The sequence below is a fragment of the Eretmochelys imbricata genome, chromosome 10 (assembly GCF_965152235.1).
Source record: "Eretmochelys imbricata isolate rEreImb1 chromosome 10, rEreImb1.hap1, whole genome shotgun sequence".
NCBI classification, from domain to species: Eukaryota; Metazoa; Chordata; order Testudines; family Cheloniidae; genus Eretmochelys; species Eretmochelys imbricata.
Window position 1 is genome coordinate 80,829,608 of NC_135581.1, and position 21,422 is coordinate 80,851,029.

General features: G+C 44.6%; 1 protein-coding gene across 1 annotated transcript in view; it reads left to right on the top strand.

Moving 5' to 3' along the window:
- The first annotated feature begins 8,385 nt into the window (after window positions 1–8,385).
- Window positions 8,386–21,422, top strand: part of PIAS1 (protein inhibitor of activated STAT 1) — a 90,926-nt gene continuing 77,889 nt past the window's right edge. Inside the window, exon 1 of the mRNA XM_077827790.1 lies at window positions 8,386–8,417. Within this exon, the coding sequence (XP_077683916.1) occupies window positions 8,394–8,417 (24 nt within the window). The 5' untranslated portion in view covers window positions 8,386–8,393. The remainder of the gene's footprint in view (window positions 8,418–21,422) is intronic.

Below are 21,422 nucleotides of genomic sequence, written 5' to 3' on the forward strand. Positions count from 1 at the left end.
TTAAGAAAAACAAAAGAGAAATTGTTTAATTTCTGAACCCTGAAAAATGGAAACCATTTAAAAATGTTTTTTACTAGCTTGGTTTATGAGCCACTTGCAATATCGAATGCAGGTCTAAGTGACATGGAGGTAAAAACACCGATGGCTAGTCTACACTAGTGCTCCACCATTCATACTACCAGTGGAGCTGCAGCCATGTTAGAGTACCCATGCAGGACTCTCTGAAAATCCTCAGTGTGTAGACAAAGCCTTTTCTCGCCCACTAATCCCAACCCCTAAATCTGAGGGGGAAAGAGGAGCCCAAATTAGTTGCATATAAACAGCCCTTACCCATATGTTAAAGTTTTTTTCATTTATACTCAAGAATATATGGTATTTGTAAAACTAAAATGTAGTCCTATTAAGGCCAAACTGAGAAATAATGGATCTGTATCAGCTTTGTCTGCAGGAGGACACAGAAGGTGTCAAGAAAGCTAAATACTTTGGTGTAAGTAGCAATTTATGTTAATGGTTCAGCTGCTTGTCATTTCAGAAAGGGTTGTGCTTTCACTTAACACTGGGTATAACACAATCTCCTTCCCCCCACCAACCTCCATTGGTCAGGATGAAGTGATTGTTGCAAATTCTTTTACTGGGTATTACAAGAAGCTCTGGTTTATAAGGATTGTGTGTGGTGTTTTTTTTTTTTTTAAGGTCAATTGCCTTTTCATTGACAAGAGATCAACACCTAGATCTAAAAAGGTACAAAGTACACATGAATACACTGTATTCAGAGATAATCCAGTGTCTGGCATTTGAACTTTCTTTACTCTTCCATTTATACTTGCTTCCTTTCTTTCCTACAATTGAGGAAGCTCCTCATAGAGGCTATAGTCAATACACTAATATTAAAAGCAAGGTTGCATGTCTTGAGAGGACAATAGGCAGGTTTTGGCTCCATCTCAAGCTTGATGGCATTATGCCCTGATTCAGCAAAGCACTTAAAGCACCTGCTTAAAATCCAGGGAGTTCAGTGGGAAGCTAAGTGTGCATGTGGGAAAGGGAGGGACAAGCCTCTAAGACCCAAGCCTTGAAAGAGGGATTTGCATGTTGATGTTGGACTCGGCAAATGTCTTTTGAAAGAAATAAGTGACTGGATTACATATAATTCCTACGTTTAATGATTTAATTATATAATATCCCTCAAAATACGGTACTGCAAATGGGGCTGGTTTAGTCCACCGAAATAGCTAACTATGGAAAAGGGGACAATGGTACATCTGGATGGACAGGACAGCTCTTGAATTTGTTTTAGGGCCTTGTCTTCCGATTTTCTTCAGGGAACCACTGTTGAGTGATTTCTAATTGAGCAGGGCAGGCTGTATTTGGCTAGATAAGCCTGCCTTAGGGTCTGGCTACACAGCAACTGACCCATGTGTGTGGGGCTCACACTGCTGAGCTAAAAATAGCAGGTTAGTTGCACAGGCTCAGGCGGGCTCTGAAACCTGTCAAGGGGGGATGGGCTTAAGGCATGGGCTGGAGCCTGGGCTCCAGCATCTACATGCTATTTTTAGTCCTGCTGCACCAGCCGGAGTCAGTTGACCTCTGCTCTGTGACTCACTGCTGCAGGGTGTGGGTGGTGTGTTTTTTTTCTCTTTTCTGTGTAGATATACCCATGGAGCCTAAAGTGTAAGGCCAGAAGGGCCCTCCAGATCATGTAGTCTGACCTCCTGTATACCACAGGCCACCGGTTAGCACCCACCCACTAAACCCAACAACGGAAATAAGACTAAAATATCATAGCCTACAGGAGACGCAACTGTTGTGTGCCTCATTTGCTCTAGAAGTCAGAAGGTGTGCAGAGAACAAGGCAGGAGCTGCAGCAGGAAGAGAACAGATGCTTTTGTGGCTGGCACACAGGATTCAGTTCTATCTCAGCCTCTACCACAATCTTCCAATGTGATGCTGAGCAAGTAACTTATCCCAAAACGTTGTCAAATGACCACTAATTGTTCCTTATTTTTCTGGGAGCCTGACTCAAGACAGCTGGGGGCTTGATGTGGCAAAAAGCCAATGAGAGCTGTGGATGCTCAGAACCTCTGCAATAAGACAGTGAGGGCAGGAGAAATGCACATTATGTTGAGAAAAACCTCTTTGAAGCGGTGAGTGTATAACTGCCTTCCATTCAGTCTAAATGAGGGAAAAATTAAAGGCCCCTTTTTAAGATGTCTGGAACAATAGGAGTCACCACCCCAAACATAGGCCATGTGTAAGGCCACTGTGAAATCTGAACTATTTGGGCAGAGGGACTTCACTATGCGCTGAACTTAAACACAAGGGTTGGGAACTGATTTTGATTGCATGCCATTGTGTGTTAGAGGGGAAAAAAAAAGAGAAATAAGAGGAATACACAGAGAAGGAGTAAAGAAGCATGAGACATAGTCAGGTAGTGTGACCCTATGAAAAACCTGAGAGCACGCTTTTGGGTAAAGTGCTGGCTGGAAAGAAGCTTGGGACTGTGAGCAAAGAAACTTGTCTTCTGCCATTTGACTTCTACTGCATTCAGGAAAACAAGGCTTTTTATGTACATTGTTGGTAAATTAACAGGATTGCATTAAAGATATACCTGACTCAGTCATCTAATTTCTCCTCCTAATGTAAACAAACTGCTAGACTTCAAATTATGGCTAATGGCACAGATGAAAAGGGTTAATACAGGAGTGGAATCCAGGAGGTACTGAATAATAAACCTGGCTCTGCCCCTGATTCCTTGTATGACCTCAGACAAGTTTTCTCATGGTTCCACATATACCGAACAGGGATATTAATGGTCTGTTATCTTGCAGTGGAGATAGTCATGAACGTTTGTGAGGTACTCATACTATGGAGACAAGTGTCCTGGAAAAGACCATGAAGAAATTAGTAAGTCTGTATTAATTGCAGGCTTTGAAGTAGGCAGGGGGCACTACCTGAATTTAAAAAATAAAATCTCAAACAGCTGCTTTATTCCTTTCCATGAGCATGTCCATCTTGTGCACTGAACAAGGGAGAGGTCATATGGAAAAAAATAGCATGTGATCATGTAACCAAAGTTTATTATAATGCATAGGCATAAGGGAGCCAAGCTGAGGTTGCACGTGCAACCTACATTCAGCACTTAAGTTGTTTGATTTTGCAACCACCTATGTAACTTAAGTTTTCATAAGTAATAATTGACTTGCCCTCTAAAAGGCATTATGTTATCATGCCTCCTGTTAAAGGAACCCAGCTTATTCATAAGTGCTATGGAAAATTCTGGATCCTCCTGAGTCCCTGAGCCATCCTTTTGTCTCTGGAAGGGATCATCAGACGAAATGATGCAATGGTCCCTTCTGGCCTGAACATGTATGAAAAGGCATCTCCCATTGTTCTCCTTGCTCTTTGTAGAGATGAAATAAACAGCAATCATTGATCTTGTATATTCTAGGAAAATGCAGGGCTTTCCCCGCTCCCCCTTTTCTTGCACTGGTGCAAAATAGTTACAAAATTTTTCCTAGTGCAAGTGCACATTGTATGTATCTCACTGCATGTACAACAATGCCTATAGGAGAGAACACTGTGGTGCCAGCCTGCTAGCTGATGCTGCAGTTGTGGTAATAGCCTGGCACGGGCAGCACTCAGAAGCAGTCTAGTCCACACAGACTCCAAGAGGCAAAAAGGAGGTGATGCTTTTCCCAAGAGCAGTATATTACACTCTGACGGGGGAGGGAGCCATTCTCTAACACCAAGCTATAAACTGTACAATCAGTAGTATAGTATTGTACACTAATAGTCTAAAATGCTACAGCTTCCAATAATTTCAGAAGTATCAGGGATTATGGGTACAGGATGTTTTGTTTTCATAAAGCCAAGATTTTCAGGTCAAGTGGGGAGGGGGAATGGGTAATTTATACCCATATTTTCCATTTACAATGAAAATCCTTCTCTGGCAGTCCCTGCAGTGAAAGAACACCTCCTGTTACCATGAGCTCCTCACTGTGACCTCCATGCATGAGAGGGGCCTCCACTTCCCAGGGACTCCTATGATATATACATGTCCTGGCAGGTAGATTACATCCATGTGTGATCATTTTCTCAATATCACATAGAAGGGGGCCATATGTGGTCTCTACTGAAAGCTAAGAACTAGCTCATTGTCATGGTTATTGCTAGGTGTTTGTAAAGGAACTAATTTTAGGACGTTGTGTTCCAGATCTGTTTTGGAGTGAAACATCACCTGAAGAGGGGGAGTCTGGAAGCCCAATCAACATGAGAACAATGGCCAGGGGCCAGTTTGTATTTACTGTCTGGGGAAGAGGCAGCCTTACCCTTAAGCATATTCAAAGACACAGGAAAGTTCTTGGAAGAGATGGTCCATAGGGCAACGAGCCAATAGCCTGTTACTACCTAGAGAAAAAAGAAAAGGAGTACTTGTGGCACCTTAGAGACTAACCAATTTATTTGAGCATGAGCTTTCGTGAGCTACAGCTCACTTCATCGGATGCATACCGTGGAAACTGCAGAAGACATTATATACACACAGAGACCATGAGACAATACCTTCTCACACCCCACTGCCCTGATGGTAATAGCTTATCTAAAGTGATCATCAAGTTGGGCCATTTCCAGCACAAATCCAGGTTTTCTCACCCTCCGCCCCCCCTCCCCCCCACAAACTCACTCTCCTCCTGGTAATAGCCCATCCAAAGTGACCACTCTCTTCACAATGTGTATGATAATCAAGTTGGGCCACTTCCTGCACAAATCCAGGTTCTCTCACCCCCTCACCCCCCTCCAAAAACCACACACACAAACTCACTCTCCTGCTGGTAATAGCTCATCCAAAGTGACCACTCTCCCTACAGTGTGCATGGTAATCAAGGTGGACCATTTCCAGCACAAATCCAGGCTCTCTCACCCCGCCCCCCTTTCCGGGGACACACACACACACACACACACAAACTCACTCTCCTGCTGGCAATAGCTCATCCAAACTGACCACTCTCCAAGTTTAACCAGAACGTCTGGCGGGGGGACAGGCCAGTCCTTGCCTACAGACAGCCCCGCAACCTGAAGCAAATACTCACCAACAACGACATACCACACAACAGAACCACTAACCCAGGAACTTATCCTTGCAACAAAGCCCGTTGCCAACTGTGCCCACATATCTATTCAGGGGACACCATCACAGGGCCTAATAACATCAGCCACACTATCAGAGGCTCGTTCACCTGCACATCCACCAATGTGATATATGCCATCATGTGCCAGCAATGCCCCTCTGCCATTTACATTGGTCAAACTGGACAGTCTCTACGTCAAAGAATAAATGGACACAAATCAGATGTCAAGAACTATAATATTCATAAACCAGTCGGAGAACCCTTCAATCTCTCTGGTCACGCAATCACAGACATGAAGGTTGCTATCTTAAAACAAAAAAACTTCAAATCCAGACTCCAGCGAGAAACTGCTGAATTGGAATTCATTTGCAAATTGGATACTATTAATTTAGGCTTAAATAGAGATTGGGAGTGGCTAAGTCATTATGCAAGGTAGCCTATTTCCCCTCGTTTTTTCTTACCCCCCCCCGACATTCTGGTTAAACTTGGATTTAAACTTGGAGAGTGGTCAGTTTGGATGCGCTATTGCCAGCAGGAGTGTGAGTTTGTGTGTGTGTCCCTGGCAAGGGGGAGGGGGGGTGACAAAGCCTGGATTTGTGCTGGATATGGCCCACCTTGATTACCATGCACGCTGTAGGGAGAGTGGTAACTTTGGATAAGCTATTACCAGCAGGAGAGTGAGTTTGTGTGTGTGGTTTTTGGAGGGGGGTGAGGGGGTGAGAGAACCTGGATTTGTGCAGGAAATGGCCCACCTTGATTATCATACACATTGTGAAGAGAGTAGTCACTTTGGATGGGCTATTACCAGGAGGAGAGTGAGTTTGTGTGTGGGAGGGGTGGAGGGTGAGAAAACCTGGATTTGTGCTGGAAATGGCCCAACTTGATGATCACTTTAGATAAGCTATTACCATCAGGACAGTGGGGTGTGAGGAGGTATTGTTTCATGGTCTCTGTGTGTATATAATGTCTTCTGCAGTTTCCACGGTATGCATCCGATGAAGTGAGCTGTAGCTCACGAAAGCTCATGCTCAAATAAATTGGTTAGTCTCTAAGGTGCCACAAGTACTCCTTTTCTTTTTGCGAATACAGACTAACACGGCTGTTACTCTGAAACCTACCTAGAGAAAATAAATGACTGATTATCCATTATAGAGGAGTGGCATGGGATTGGCTCATGAAAATTGAATCCCAGTTTTTGGGACTGGACAAGTGCTGCAAGGAATGACCTTTGGGTGAGAGAGACACTCCTGTCTAATAAGGTAACTTAATAAGTAGATGCTATAGATTACATGTTTTGTTTTACTAGTAACTTTACGGTTCCAAATCATTTTACTTGGCTTAATTTTGAATCTTTATCTCAAGCTGTTAAAGAAACTTCTGTTTGATTTTAGCATAAACCTATCAAAGCGCATTGTGCTGGGAAGGGTGTTGAACTGAGGTGAAACCAGTGAACTGGGGTGCACTGCTTTATTGGAAGCCGTGGATTGATGTGCATTGTGGGATGTAAATTGCTCGCCTGCATTGGAAAAGAGCGAGGCTTGTGGAGCCCGAGCGGAGTGCTCGTGTTGCCCAATAGCCGATAATTGTAATGTGGTTTCCCCTGGTGGGCACACACAGGGCTGGCTCCAGGCACCAGCTTTCCAAGCAGGCGCGTGAGGCGGCATTCCAAATGGGGCAGCAATCCGTGTCCTGCGGTGGCAATTCGGCGGCAGCCCCACTACTCTCCCCGTGGCAGCGGGTTTTGGGTGGCAGCTCCGCCGCTCTTCTGGGCACTGTGGCAATTCGGCGACTGCTGGGGGTGGCAAAATTGGTGGAGTCGCCCCCTGGGCACACACAAGATTCCCTCTTATTGTAAGCAGGCCGTAGTGATTTACCACAGACACCTTAGGTAACCCTAAAAATCATCACGACTCAATAGTAGCAGAACTTAAAATGGGGTTAGCTTTCACTTTCACATAGAAACTCTGCGTACCCTGTTTGGGTGTATGCAAGAGTCTCCTAGGGGAGTCAGGGCTTCTGATTCAGCAGTCACAGGCAAAGTTTGTCGTATCGGTGACACCTTCCATGAGCCAGATGGCAGCTCATGCCAAAGGCCCAGGACAATTCACTTGTGTATTAGTATAGAGCAGGGTTGGGCAAACTTTTTGGCCGGAGGGCCACATCTGGGAATGGAAATTGTATGACAGGCCATGAATGCTCATAAAATGGGGGTTGGGGTGCAGGCTCTGGTTGAGGGTGGGGCCAGAAATGAGGAGATCAGGGTGCGGGAGGGTGCTCCGGTGTGGGTAGGGGGGATGAGGGCTCCGGCTGGGGGTGCAGGCGCTGGGCTGGGACTGAGGGTTTTGGAGGGCAGGAGGGGGAATCAGGACTGGGGCAGCAGGTTGGGGTTCAGGCTCTGGGCAGTACTCACCTCAGGTGGCTTCCAGAAGCAGTGGCATGTCCCTTCTCCGGCTCATACATGGTGGCGCAGCCAGGCGGCTCTGCGCACCGCCCTGTCTGCAGGCACCACCTCTGCAGCTCCCACTGGCTGTGGTTCCCGGCCCATGGGAGCTGCAGGGGCGGCACTGGGGGTGGGGGCAGCGTGCGGAGTGGAGACCCCTGGCTGCCCCTAGGTGTAGGGACCAGAGCGGCAGGCTATGCTGCGACAATTACAACACCCTGGAATTTCAGATTTAAATGGCTGAAATCATTAATTTTTTTTTAAATCCTCTGGCCATGAAATTGACCAAAATGGAGTGTGAATTTGGTAGGGCCCCAGTCCTACCATAGACTGACGGGAGAGGCAACCTGCGGCAGGCGGCCCCCCAGGGTAATGCGCTGGTGGGCCCCGGGACCTTGACTGCCCCGCAGGCACGGCCCCCGCCGCTGCCAGTGGGGCTTCCCTCCTGAGGACTGTTCAGGATTTAGCCCTGTCCTCCTCCCCCGACCCCCAATATCCCTCCCCCATCACCCAGACCCTCCCCATCAACTACCCCCCCCCGTGTCCTCTGCCCCCCAGGTCTGACATGCGTTGCCCCCCCGGCTCGGGATGCGGGGCTGTTGCACTGCGGTGTAAGGGGCCGGGCCCTGGGTCCCCGCCAGCGGTGTAAGGGGCCAGGCCCCGACTCCGGGCCGGCCGCGGGGGTCCACTACAGGGCAGACAGGCGGCGCCCCCCGCGCCCGGGGGAGGCGGGGCGGGGACAAAATGGCGCCGTGCGATTCAAACGCAGCGCGCTGCGTGCGGGGCGGGGTCCCGGCGGGGTTCATTGCGCCTGCGCCCGGAGTTACAAGATGGCGGACAGTGCGGAACTAAAGGTAAAGCGCAGCTTCAATTCCCTGCGCGATCCCCCCTCCCCGCGCCGCTCGGGTCGCCCGCGCCGCCGGGGTCGGTCCCCTCTGTAGCGCCGGGCTCGGCGGGGGGCGAGCGGCCCCCGGGCCCTGCCTGCTACTGGGGAGGCTGCTGCCACCGCACTCCCCCCCCCCCACACACACACTCAGTAGTAGGGGCTTGAGGGGCCAAGTCTGCGGGGGGGACCGGTCCTTCGACCCCGCCTGGCTAGAGCTGCTCCCCGCCCCCCTCAGCAGCTGGGGGGGGCTGCCCTTCCCCTCCCCCATCTGCACCCCGTCCCCCGCCTGTCCCCACAGCCCGCTCCTCTCAGGGGGTGGGGGGTTGCCCCTCCTCAGCAGGGGCTGAGCCAGATTGGGGGGGGGTGTTTGTCCTTCTCCCCTGGCCAGCTCAGAGCTTCTCCCCTCCCCCCCTCCCCCCGCAGCTGCACTCGGCCTCCCCATGCCCCTCTCTCCTCATCACCCGGGAGGGGTGGCGGGAACCTGCCCTGCTCCTCCCCTCAGCGCAGTAGCAGGGGCTGAGGGGGCCAGGACAGATGGGGGGGACGGGACGGACACGGGACCTGTCTTTGACACCCCCCCCCCAGCCCTCTCAGCAGCTGCCCTCCCCCGCAGCGGCCGGGGGTGGGGGGAGACCCGAGCCCCAGAGACCGTGCTCCCTGCTGTGCTGCACAGCCAATTCTGCCCCTTAAGCCTTCCCGGGGTGGGGGTCTCGAAGGACTGGGATGAGCAGGAAGCTGAGGCTCCCCTCACCTAGGATTAGTATGTCCATCCCCTCGGCCCCCAGGGTTCACGCTCACAGCGTGGGGGGCCGGGGGTGGATTGTGTTGTCCTAGGTTCCATGCTCCTGCTGGGACTTTCCCCCTCCCCCAGATACATAGAGTGTTTGAAGGAGGTAGCTTATCCCTGCACCCCAAATATCCAGCTCCCAATGGGGAGGAGAGGGAGACCATTTAGTGTTGTACGAAGGGCTACTGACATGGGGCTCTGCCTCAGGAAGTAAACACAAGTGGTGGTGGCGTGTAGTACCGTTGGTTGTATTTTCTTGGAGGGTTTGCTCAGCTAGAATGCAAATAAAAAGGCTAAAGAGAAGAAGGGAGTGATTTAGTGGTGTTTACAGGAGGAGGATGCCTCTCTCTTTTTCAAGTATCAGAGGGGTAGCTGTGTTAGTCTGTATCCACAAAAGCAATGAGGAGTCCGGTGGCACCTTAAAGATTAACAGATTTATTTGGGCATAAGCTTTTGTGGGTAAAAAAAAACATTTCTTCAGATGTATGAAGTGAAAATTACAGATACAGGCATAAATACTCTTTCCGTGTCTCACTGGGGAGGGAGGAGGATTGCTAGTGCCACAGATCCTCCTCTCCGTGCTCACCCTTCCCCCTTCTCTGAGCACTCAGCAAAGTTTTTAAATGGACCCCTATGGAGAGATGCTTTAGTTAGTACAAGAGGGGGAGGGAATCTGCTGGATCGGGTTGCTATGTATGTTATGAGGCTGGAAGAGGAACTGTCCTTAAATTTCCCTGAATTGACAGCCTCCCTTGCTTTATAATTAAAGCCCCCAATTACTCTCAGAAAAGGGGGGATAGAAGGAAATCAAGGTGGTGGGTGTTACCTCTCTTTGAGAGGAAAGAACTTGGAGAAAGTAAATGAGGTGGTGTTTACTCCTCATAACCCAAGAACTAGGGGTCACCAAATGAAATTAATAGGCAGCAGGTTTAAAACGCAGAAAAGGAAGTATTTCTTCATACAACATACAGTCAACCTGTGGAACTCTTTGCCAGAGAATGTTGTGAAGGCTAATACTCTAACAGAGTTTTAAAAAAAAAACACCCTAGATAAGTTCAAGGAGGGATAGGTCAATCAATGGCTATTAGCCAGGATGGACGGGGATCCAAAACCATGCTCTGAAACATCCCTAGCCTCTGTTTGCCAGAAGCTGGGAATGGGCAACAGGGGATGAATCACTTGATGATTACCTGTTCTGTTCATTCCTTCTGGGGCACCTGGCATTGGCCGCTGTTGGAACGCTCAGCTAGATGGACCATTGGTCTGATCCAGTGTGGCCGTTCTTATGAGAGAACCTTTCCTCTGTCCCCTCACTTAATGTGTCTGTCTCTGGGTTTGATAAGTTGAATAAAGGAGATTATTTAAATGAGAGTTTTAAAGTCTCATTAGAATGCATATTTGCAACTAATCCTTCAAGAGAGATTTCTGAAAAATCTGCTTCAAAACAAATCCTAAAATGAGATACTTGATGTCTGAATGAACAAACTTGGTATGGGTGGATCCTCTCAGACAGAGATCATCATAGATTTGAGGAGACAGTATAACTTTATTTGTACAACACATCCAACCTGATATTTGTAGTAGTAACCAAAGAGAGAAACCAAACACGTTGCTCACAACTTGATATAATACAAAAAATGAACTAAGTTTATCTCAAAAGCTGCTGTTCACGCTGACTCTTTAAAATAAAAGTAAAGTGCAAATAACTTTGAGGATCAAAATGGAAATCTTATATGTTACGGTATGTGTATGTATGTGTTTCCCCCTTTTCTTTCCTCCAACCCCTATATATTTCTGATCAGCATGAAGCATCATGAGGTCCACAGTAAGAGGTTTTAGAGTATATAATGTGTAATGTTTATTATGTGTCTGAGGGAATCCCCTTTCCTTAAAATATCTGTCTGTCTTTTCCCTCTTAGTGTCCATCTAAGGTTTATGTCACTTGTTTTTGGGTGCATGACCCAAATACATATACTATATGTATAAAGTTATTGTGAAAAAAGAAAAGGAGTACTTGTGGCACCTTAGAGACTAACAAATTTATTTGAGCATAAGCTTTCATGAGCTACAACTCACTTCATCGGATGCATTCAGTGGAAAATACAGTGGGGAGGGAAGTTATTGTGGGTATTGTGTGCATAGTCAGGTTGTGAAGAGGTGTTTTTTTAACATTCCGTGCCTGTTCAGGAAGGTCATTAGCTCCTTTGGGGTCTGTGTATGCGATGATGGTGATTCTCTGTGCCAGCTGAAGATGAATGAATCCTGTTAATATCCTCCACTGCTTCTTGTTTTCAGAGAGATCTTGCTGGTGATATTGCATGAGACCTTAGGAAGCCCTTCCTCCTCCCCCAGCCTTCTAAAAATTTTGCTGTCTATATAATGTTAAAGATAAAATGTTGAAGTTTGTTTTCCCTGCTTAACTACTTAATTCATCTTAGTATAGAAAATACAGGAGAGCATGTTGCTGACTGACTCTAACCTAACAGCAATGGGCTTAGTTGATATGTTTAGTAGTGAATGTTTTTGAGATTGGTTGGTTTGGATGGATTGTAAAATTTGCCAGCCAGCCAGCTACCAGGCAGAAACTGATACCCAAGATTTTTTTTGGATGGGTGAGAGGTGGAATTAGTTTGGTGGAAGGAAGTGGGGGAGAGGACTGGGATTCCTACTAGAATAGTCACTTGTATCAGTACCTCAAAGGTCTGATAAATTTGACGCTCCCATCCTTTGCCATCTCAGAGCCTCCTGAGACTGTGTTTGTGGAGAGATGGGAGGGGTGTTTTAGCTGCTGAAAGAAAGGATAGGAGGACTTTCTTACTCTTTCTTCCCTAGCTTCCCCGTTGCTCTCAGCATAGGGCTGTATTTGTATCCATTATTCTTCTCCATCTCTTGTCTTCTGTGTCTATTTTTGCCTTTTTCTCTCTCCTGTTTGTTGGTCTTTTCCTATGCCAGCCTGTGCTGCTGCAGTTCATTGCTTTCCCAACCAGCAGCAGAAAGAAATTGAGATGATTCTTTTCAGTTTCACTGCTGCCTTCAGGGTTCTGAATGATAGCTCTGAAACTGACTAGTGGCTTGTTAATTTCACACTGATGCTGCTTAGGAAGGCCAGACCTGAGAGGGCAACACTGCATAGATGTACATTTGGAAGATTATATTTGTAGCCATAAGGGTTAATGTTGTAATTTATAACCAACACAATCTTATAGTCTTTACAAATTGATGGACTAGGGGCTCCCTACTTTGCCATGGAAAGCTTTCCACCTGCCAAGGTCAAATACGTTTTTTTCAGACTCTCTATTCTTCCCTTTTCATCTTTTTCTTTGCATGTTGTGAAACAAGAAACATCAGGTGATATCAGATCTGTTTACTGAATTATGGGTGGCATTAGTTTGGTGGAGGGAAGTGGGGAGACACCTTGTGTTGTAAGCCTCCTGAGAAATCCTATTATTTAAAATGCTAGATGGAGCAAATCTTTACAGGAAGTGTGTTAACAGTAAGGTGTCATATGTTATGTTGGAAGTTGGGTGAAATAAATATATTAAGTAAGAATATACCCCAATAAATCAGTTTTCCTCATCCTAGGTTTGAAGTTAAAAGGGGATTTACTTGAATGAAAACTCTCAATCAGAATTTAAGACACATTAAAATTTCTGTTTACAAAGTGAACAATTGAGTTCCTTTAGCATTTTATTTTTCTCAGGCAAAATTGTTGTCCTCTTCTCTTATCCACAGACCAATTAAAGGACTATCATCAACTTGAAATCTAGTAAACTTAAACAAAACAAAACTCCAACCAAGTAGTTGCAAGGTATATGCCTCTGAGCGTCTAGTGCCAGTTTTTGTCTTTAGATAACATTTTCCTGTCTTGTTTGTGTGAAGGATCTACAGAATTATACAGAGAAAACAGTGACCTTGATTATACATATAGTGTGAAATATTTAAAGTAAAATTGGAAAAAAAAATTAGAACTGTTTTTCTCAGTCACTGTTACTTGTAATAGGTACAATTTTTAGACAAAAGTGTAAAGCCTACATTCATGTCCTGTTTCCTAAGATGAAAAGGACTGAAATATTCTACATGACTTGATCATTTTTGTGCTGTTAGAAAACATTCATATAACATCAAATGTCTTTTGCAGATCTTGGGCATAAGATTACTATATTTCTTGGTGTATTAAAAGTTCTGAATAAATTGAACCAATATTTTGTTTTCATCCCTTTTCTATGAAACATGGCTGCTTTTGAAAGTCTATTTTAGTCTGTTTTACTTCCCTAACTCTAAGAAGAGATGTGTGTTAATTTTCTTAAACACCCCCCACCCCCGCATATCCCATACAACTGCATGCAGATTCTAATTTATCTCAAGGTATGCTATTTAAAGCTCTTTCTAATTGGAGTTTGTATACTTGGGTGATTAAACCTTTCCTTCAGTATTAACCGATTTCAAGAATGGAAGAATTAGATTATTCTGATCTTTGCCTGGTACTAGAGTCTTTTGGTAACCATTACACAGTTTTGGATAATCAATTGTTATACAGGGATCAAAGAATAAAAAAGAAAAGCTTGTGCTTTAGTATTGTCTGTCTTGATGTGGTCCTAAGAAGCTGGTTTGGAAAGCGCATGCTGGGAGGTTTCCTCCTTTGTTCTCTCTCATTTTAAGAAAGTGGCTTTGGGTATTGAACAGATCCCTGGTGTGTTTCTTGTTGGATACAATTTCTGTTTTTTAAAAAAGTGAACCAAGAGGTGGAATGAAATACATAATAGCATTAACACAAAAAATTGGGTACAAACTGATTTAAAAAAATTCAAATAGGAAATACTCTTTTGCTACATGTAGGGAAGCTGTTATAATGGGGACACATTAGTAGCAATGCTTTCAGGTCGTAATAATAATGATATATGGGTTTCCTAGTAGGGGACGTGCTGTATGGCCGTTAAGTTAAATTGTATTGCCAGTGCTAAAAAACAAAAGCTACCTATTTCAATGTTGGATGAGCATTTTATGTACAGAATTTTTTTAATGACAGGCATCTTTACGTAATCCTTTTATATTTTGCCTTGCACACTTCTGTGCTTTTAAGTTTCTTTCTCACTTGTGAGTCAGTAGAGCACGTTATTTTCATACTTACTTTTGCCAGCATTGGTCATGGTTTCCAATGTATTTTGAACTGGGTGTCTTTCTTTAAGCTTTTGCTCACTCTGGAACTGCAAAGATCAAATGAATAAAATGGGCTGCTGTGCATCGTCCTTCTGCTGTAAAAGTCCACCCACCGCATTTCATTCTGTTGCACGCACACATAGGGTGCACACACTTGTGAAGGGCTCATGCTTCAGTAGAGGCCATTCTAAAGTATTTGCAGAGAGGTGTATTATTAGATTCCAAGGGCAGAAGGGACTGTTGTGATCATATAGCCTCACTTCCTGTATAACAGAGACCAAAGAAGCTGCCCAAAATAGTTCCTAACGCATACCTTTCAAAAAAAATTCCCTGTGATGGAGAATCCGCCACAACCCTTGGTAAATTGTTCAAGGGGTTAGGAGTGGAATTTTTATTCATGGACCTCTGAGAGAAAGAGGAGGAAAGGTGTAGGAGCCAATAATTATTTATAGTAGTTTAATAAATGCTGATGAGTTATTTTTTCCATGAAACTTCTCGTTAATTTCCCTTTTGATTGTACAATCAAGATATCAAGTGCTATGGTAATACAAATCATATGATTATCAAAAGATTGGAAGTTTGTTTTTGTTTGCTTTGAAAAGTATAGGTAAAGGATATCTGTTAGCCTTACCCTAAACGTCGGGGTAATCAATTATTTTTTGTCAAGGTCCAAATTTCTTGGTCAAGATATTGTCAAGGTCCAGACTCTGGAGAAAATAATACAAAACCAATAACAAATAAAAAGATGTTGCAGTCTGTTCAAAAGCGTCTGGCAGTCCGGGTTTGGCCCATGGTCTGTCTATTGATGACCCCTGCTCTAGGTTGATTTCCCCCTTCCCTGGCATTTTTAGAGGCCAGAGAGAGGTTTCAGCTTATTTGGCCATTTGTGGGGAAAGGTTGTGGGCAGACACGTAAGGGAATCTTTTTAAAGGGTATCCCATACAGCAGGATGTATACACAACAAATAGATACTGTGCCTCTTCATTCTTAGCAAAAATGGGTATTTGTGAGTCTCTTAATTTGATTTGTGTGACATGAACTCTGACCTACCTTTATGTGAAGCGTAAAGATAGGTGAAAACTTGTCACAACTGTGTTTAGCATAGTTGTTTTAGTCCCTGTAACCTGTTCCTATAGAACCTGACATTTTGATTACTATTTTCCTTAGCACCAAACCCCCAAACTTTTCAACAATTGAGGTTTAATTATTTTGAAATACTCTCATCCCTTCCATTCCCTCTGAGTTGTTGGTCTCTCCATTTCCTTAAGTATCTCTTGTAATCTCTGTTGATTGCAATAATGCTTATGAGGCCATAGCAGAAACTACTTTTCATGCTGCGAACCAAGGACTTTAAAAGGGTTATTTTGTGGGGGAGGAGAAAGCACTCTGGACGTTGAGATCACCTAAGATCCCAGAGCGTTTGTGACTGAAGTAGGTTCAGCGCTCTTCTTTCCTTTCACCTCAAAATATTGGTGGTCAGCCCTTTTGGTTCTGTTTGTAGGCAGAATTTTTTTCTGCACTTAAGCTTGTATCAGAAATGCCTTTCTCTCTCTTCTGGCTGTTACTGCTGTGCTTCGGGTGCTGTGGCTCCAATGAAGACATTAAGGTGCCTTTCTGATTCAAGGCTCCTTTATATCTTGGTGTGTAGAAGGAAATCAAGACCTTAGGAGAACTACAAGGCTGATGCAGAGTGTAAATGTGGTTTTGTCTCATAAGGGTGCTACTGCGTACCTACTACACCTTTTATACCTCAAATGCCTGAACTACTGCTGTTCGTTGTGAGTAGGAACCTTGATTCTGATTTTTGTAGACACATCTGAATTTTAACCAAAGAGAAACTTTGCTTTTGGGGAAGTGCGTTGTTTGGCTGGCTACTTTGACATGTGCTTGCACGGCTGAACTCTAAAGAATCCTCTTGATAAAACTCAGGATTTGCCTCTGTTGATTCTCTCATGGATTGTACTGTTTATTGCTCTGTCACTATTGCAACACTATATCATCTAAATAATACTGAGAACATTTTCAGAGGGAAAATGTTTACTTATGTACAAATTTCACATGGTAAAACTAATTCTTCTCAGTGTAAATGGTTCCTGAAAAGGAAAAATTTAAAAATCGTATCTTTAAAAAGTAGATTCTCTTTGTTAACTTCTTTGGTTGTTAAAAGTGAAAGAATTTTTTAAAAATACAATTCTCAACAATTGTCTACTTTTGGAATTTGTTGTCTTCATCAGGCAACAAAAATTAGTCTTTTTTGGCTCTCGTGCTTAAATATAATGACTGCCAAAAAACTTGATTAATGCAGAGTTAAGGTTGTCTAGTACTTTCTCAGAACACACAGGATGCTAAACTTAAACCTTTGAAAACAAAAAATACAGTTTAAGGCAATATATTCCATGGCATGTCTCCACAGAACTTTCACTCTGTCCCCCTTGACCTGGCAATAAGAACTTGGACCAATCAAACCTGCCCTATTCCTAGCAAAATCAGCCATGTTCTATGTTGTGACTGACTCATTTCTAGGTCTGTGTTCCTCTTCATATGCTCTTGCTAATCCTCGTTGTGTTAGATGTAGCTCTGTTGATTCAAGAATTGTTGTGGCAGGGCAAGATACAGCAGCTTGCTAAGTGAGAAGAGCCGATAGAGGAAGCCGGGATACCTGTTTTCTGGGCTGCTATGCAAGAGGTCTGATTAGATGATTGGCTCTAAAACCTAAGCCTCTTAGCATTAAAATCTAAGAATGCATGAAAGAGTCCTGTAAATGTCTGAAGAGTTTCAAGGCTGCTAGAATGGGTCCACTGTCTCCTCCAGAAGCTGACGTTCCTCTAGGTATGGGACTGTAAGAGTTTCATTCTGTTCTGATACTTGCATATTCTGTGCCCACCCCAGCTCGACATTTGCACTAACATTCAGGTACAGCTGTGCATCTTCTGTTCTGCATTGTTTACTCCTGGGGGAATTTTGCACCATTACACGTATGCAGAATTCATATCACCCACAGATTTCTTTGCTTCCCCGCAGAAAAATGGCTTTCTTACAGGGAATCAAAGGGAAGCTGCAAGAGCAGTCATGCATCATTCTCTAGTGGTGCAGGTACATCATTTCAGGCACCCGGAACAGCCGGCTGAGAGGTAAATCACCTCAGGACTTGGGACACCCCAGCCACTGGCTCCTGCCCTGCACCGGGATCAGCTGCTAGTGCTGGATCGGCTTGTAGCAGGAGAGGATGGGACTGTGCGCAGAATTTAAGTTTTTGGTGCAGAATTTTTAATACTTTGGCATAGAATGCCCTCAGGAGTAATTATTTATCTGGGGAGAGGTTCTACCAGTCTGCTTGAATACATCAGAGGGTACCACAAGGTTCAGTTAGGGAGCCAAAGGTGATGTCTCAGGGAACCCTTAGGCCATGGATGAACAGGTATTAACTTCTGGCAAGTCTTTGGGGGTTTGTTTGGAGTAAGTGAAGTGATTGAGTGGAGGTTGGGCTTAGCTAGCTTGTGTTCACTTGGCCCATCCTAAATGTGACTTTCATCCTAGGCCTTTACGTGCTCTGAAAGGACACAGTTCTGTTATCTCTGGCAGATGATTTGGGGCAGAGTAAAGATTGCGTTGGGGTGTGGTGTGGGAGACGTTACCTTAATTCTCCTTCCTGGTTTTCAGAGGTTTAAGTTTAGCCACCTTCCATGTTCTTAACACATATGAGACAAGGCTAAACAACCTTAACTCTGCATTAATGAAGCTTTTTTTTGCAGTAAATTTCCCTTGTTTTCTGAGGCAGTGGTGGTAGTGAAGGGAGCATGACTGAGGTACACAAGGGGAATTTCTGGACACATCACTTATCTGTCAGGTATGCCTTCCTCCTGGTCCCACCATGCTCCTACTAAGGTTGCAGGGGCCACTAATAGGAAGGAACATGATACACGATGGGATGTGAGGAGTTTATCCGCCAGGTGGAGACAGCGAGGGAGAGGGGAAATGACTCATAGCTAGGCTTGGCAGAACTTGGTTTTTATATTTTTAAAAATAATTTTGATAGTATCTGTTTATTTTTAAGCATTTTTCTATTTATTTAAATTTTCACAGTTGCAGAAACTTGGGGGGGCAGACAATTATTTGATGACAGTAGATGTTCAGATTCAAAAGGTTACTTTGTGTTTTAAGTTTTAAAGCTATCAACATAACGTTAAAATATACAAAGTAAATAACTAATAAGTTTGATTTAAGGATATCAAGTGATATCTTTCTTACTTTCCCTAGCTGTGAATTTCAGTTATCAATGGAAATATCCGTTTGGGGTGGGTGTGTGTGGTGACCTACTCCTATTCCTTACTCCAATTTTGGCTAGTGTGTGGGAAGGGCTGCAGTACACTTTTCTGCAGAATGGGAGGCTCACAGAGGTATGAAGTATTTCATTCATCTCAGTAGGTGTTCTCCCTCTTCCCCTGATCTCATCACTGCATGCCTGTTCCCAGCTCCCAACACAGACCTGATCCCTCATGCCTAGCAGGAGAACTGATCCATGCATAGAAGGAATTCAGTGAGCTTCTCCTGTCACAGAACTGATTTGTCCTTTCTGGGTCCTCTGTGTTGGCTTCTCTGGTGTCATTTTCAATGTGGTAGATAGTCATAATCAGGACACTGCCCCCACACCACCATGTCATGCATAAAGAGTTTTTGAAGAAACAATAGGTGGTAGAGGGCCAAACATGAAAAGCAGGGATAGTAAGAGTTTTGTAATGTATTATAGAAATATTTCCAAACTGGTACCATTGAATAGCTGAACTCAGGGTCAGTCTACTGATATAAGAAGGTCAGCCATGCAAAAAAGTTGATAAATCTGAATTTTAGAAGCAGTTTGCTTTTTCTGGGTGGGGAGGGAGCCTGTATCTCAGGAACAATGAGGAGTCCGGTGGCACCTTAAAGACTAACAGATTTATTTGGGCATAGGATTTCGTGGGTAAAAAACCACTTCTTTAGATGCATGGAGTGAAAATTACAGATACAGACATAGATATACTGGCAAATGAAGAGGAGGGAGTTACTTTACAAGTGGAGAACCAGTGATGATAAGGCCAATTCAGTCAGGGTGGATGTGCTCCACTCCCAATAATTGATGAGAAGGCGTCAATACCAAGAGAGAGAAAATTGCTTTTGTAGTGAGCCAGCCTCTCCCAGTCCCTATTCAGGCCCAAATTAGTGGTGTTACGTTTTTACCCACGAAAGCTTATGCCTAAATAAATCTTAGTCTTTAAGGTGCCACCAGACTCCTGGTTGTTTTTGTGGATACAGACTTACACAGCTACCCCTCTGATACTTGTATCTCTTGAATTTCTTGGCCACGTGACTCTGAATTTTATACTACAGAGTCTATCCTTGTTGTGGCATACCAGTTTTCAAAACAGTCATCTTACTTGTGTAGATTATAGAGCACTTCGAGCAAACCTTTCTGTTTAAGAGAATTTTTCAGTCTTAATTTGGGGAGTTACACCTGCTGCTCCATAACATAGCCTGCACTTTGGGCAATATTTCCTGAAGAAGCTCTTTTACCGTCCCAGCAGAAATGAGACTGAGTTGTACTCTGCATACCAGACATTCTCAGAAATCAGCTGAGGGCAGATTTGTATTCAGTCTTTGGATAGGGCTCAGGTTCAAGTGCTAGTGTTTGCTTCCTGGGGTGTGGGGGGGAGGAGGTGGGGAAGGTGGTGTCTGTCTTTCTGTCTTTCTTTTTTTTTAACCGTGAGTTCGCCAACACATTAAAATCCTAGTGTAGGTAGGGCAACTTGTAGTTTTACCTCACTGTAGCTAATCGAGGTGATACTTCAACTCAACCAATATTACCGTGGTAAAACTGCAGCCTGTCCTGTCATGGCTAGGGCTTTAACTTGTTAGCTATCCCGTTGAAGAATGTGTGTATTCACCTAATATAGACCTGGCCCGCATACGTGTGTTATGAATTGAGCTCCTTTACATGGTTGATACAGTGCACTGCACCTGGTTCAGGATGCTCCAGCCTCATAGTGCATTTGTGATGGGCCATGGGTGAGTTGTCAGCAGTGGGGAGCAAAGCTAGAACCTCTGGGTCTAAAACCATGCGACTCTGCTGCTGGAGTTAGACCCACGTTTGTTAGGCCTCCAGCAGGCCCGGCCACCATTAGAGTGGGGCAGAGCGCTGTAGTCCTGAGACGTGTCTCTTTCTTCATCCCAACCCCTTAATCTGATCTCTCCCCCTGAGAGTCTCAGGTCTGGTCAGCATTGCAGGTCCCTTCCTGCTCTCTTTTCTTTCAGCCCCATCTTCTGAGGTGGTGAATGGGCCCTCTTCTCAAAAAGCATACCCCTCCTTAAAAAAAAAACAGTCTCTGATCCCCTTTAGTCACGTACGTACAGTGGGTAATTCCAGTCCCAGCCAAGAGAGTCCCGTGTCAAGAAATCCATTGTCCCCTGAGATGGGCCAATGTAGAATCAGTTGCTGGCTCTTGAGGATACTCTCATTGGTGATCCTCATTGGGGTGTCCAACATTCTTCTGTGGTAGGGCAGTGTCTGGAATAGACTGACCTTGACTTTTGAACACTGAATGCAAAATGGCAGTTAGCACACAAAATGGGAGATCGTACAAAAGTGGAAATCACAAAACAAAATGGAGTTCCCAGTTTGATGGAGACCTATCCCATTCTGTCACACAAGGTACTGAGATCAAATTCAGTTGGGTAATCTCAATTTTGTCCAGATCAGTACCATAGTCTGTGCCACAGAAATGTGCAACAATGTTATATGGATGGGAAAAGTTTACTGACTGGTCCTCCCTATGCACTGTATTTCAGGAATCCCTTGGTGAAATGACCCCAAATTTGTACCAGCAGCTCTATCCCAGCCTCTAATGAGAAATAGCGGTTTTCAGGACTACTTGAGTATGCATGTAGATTCTTGAGCACTTTGAAAAATGGGCTGAACCTGAATCTCTGCTTGCCCTCTAACTGTGCTTTTGTAGCACTCCATGATTCTGTTATTTTTTTTGGAAGTGCTGCAGAGGA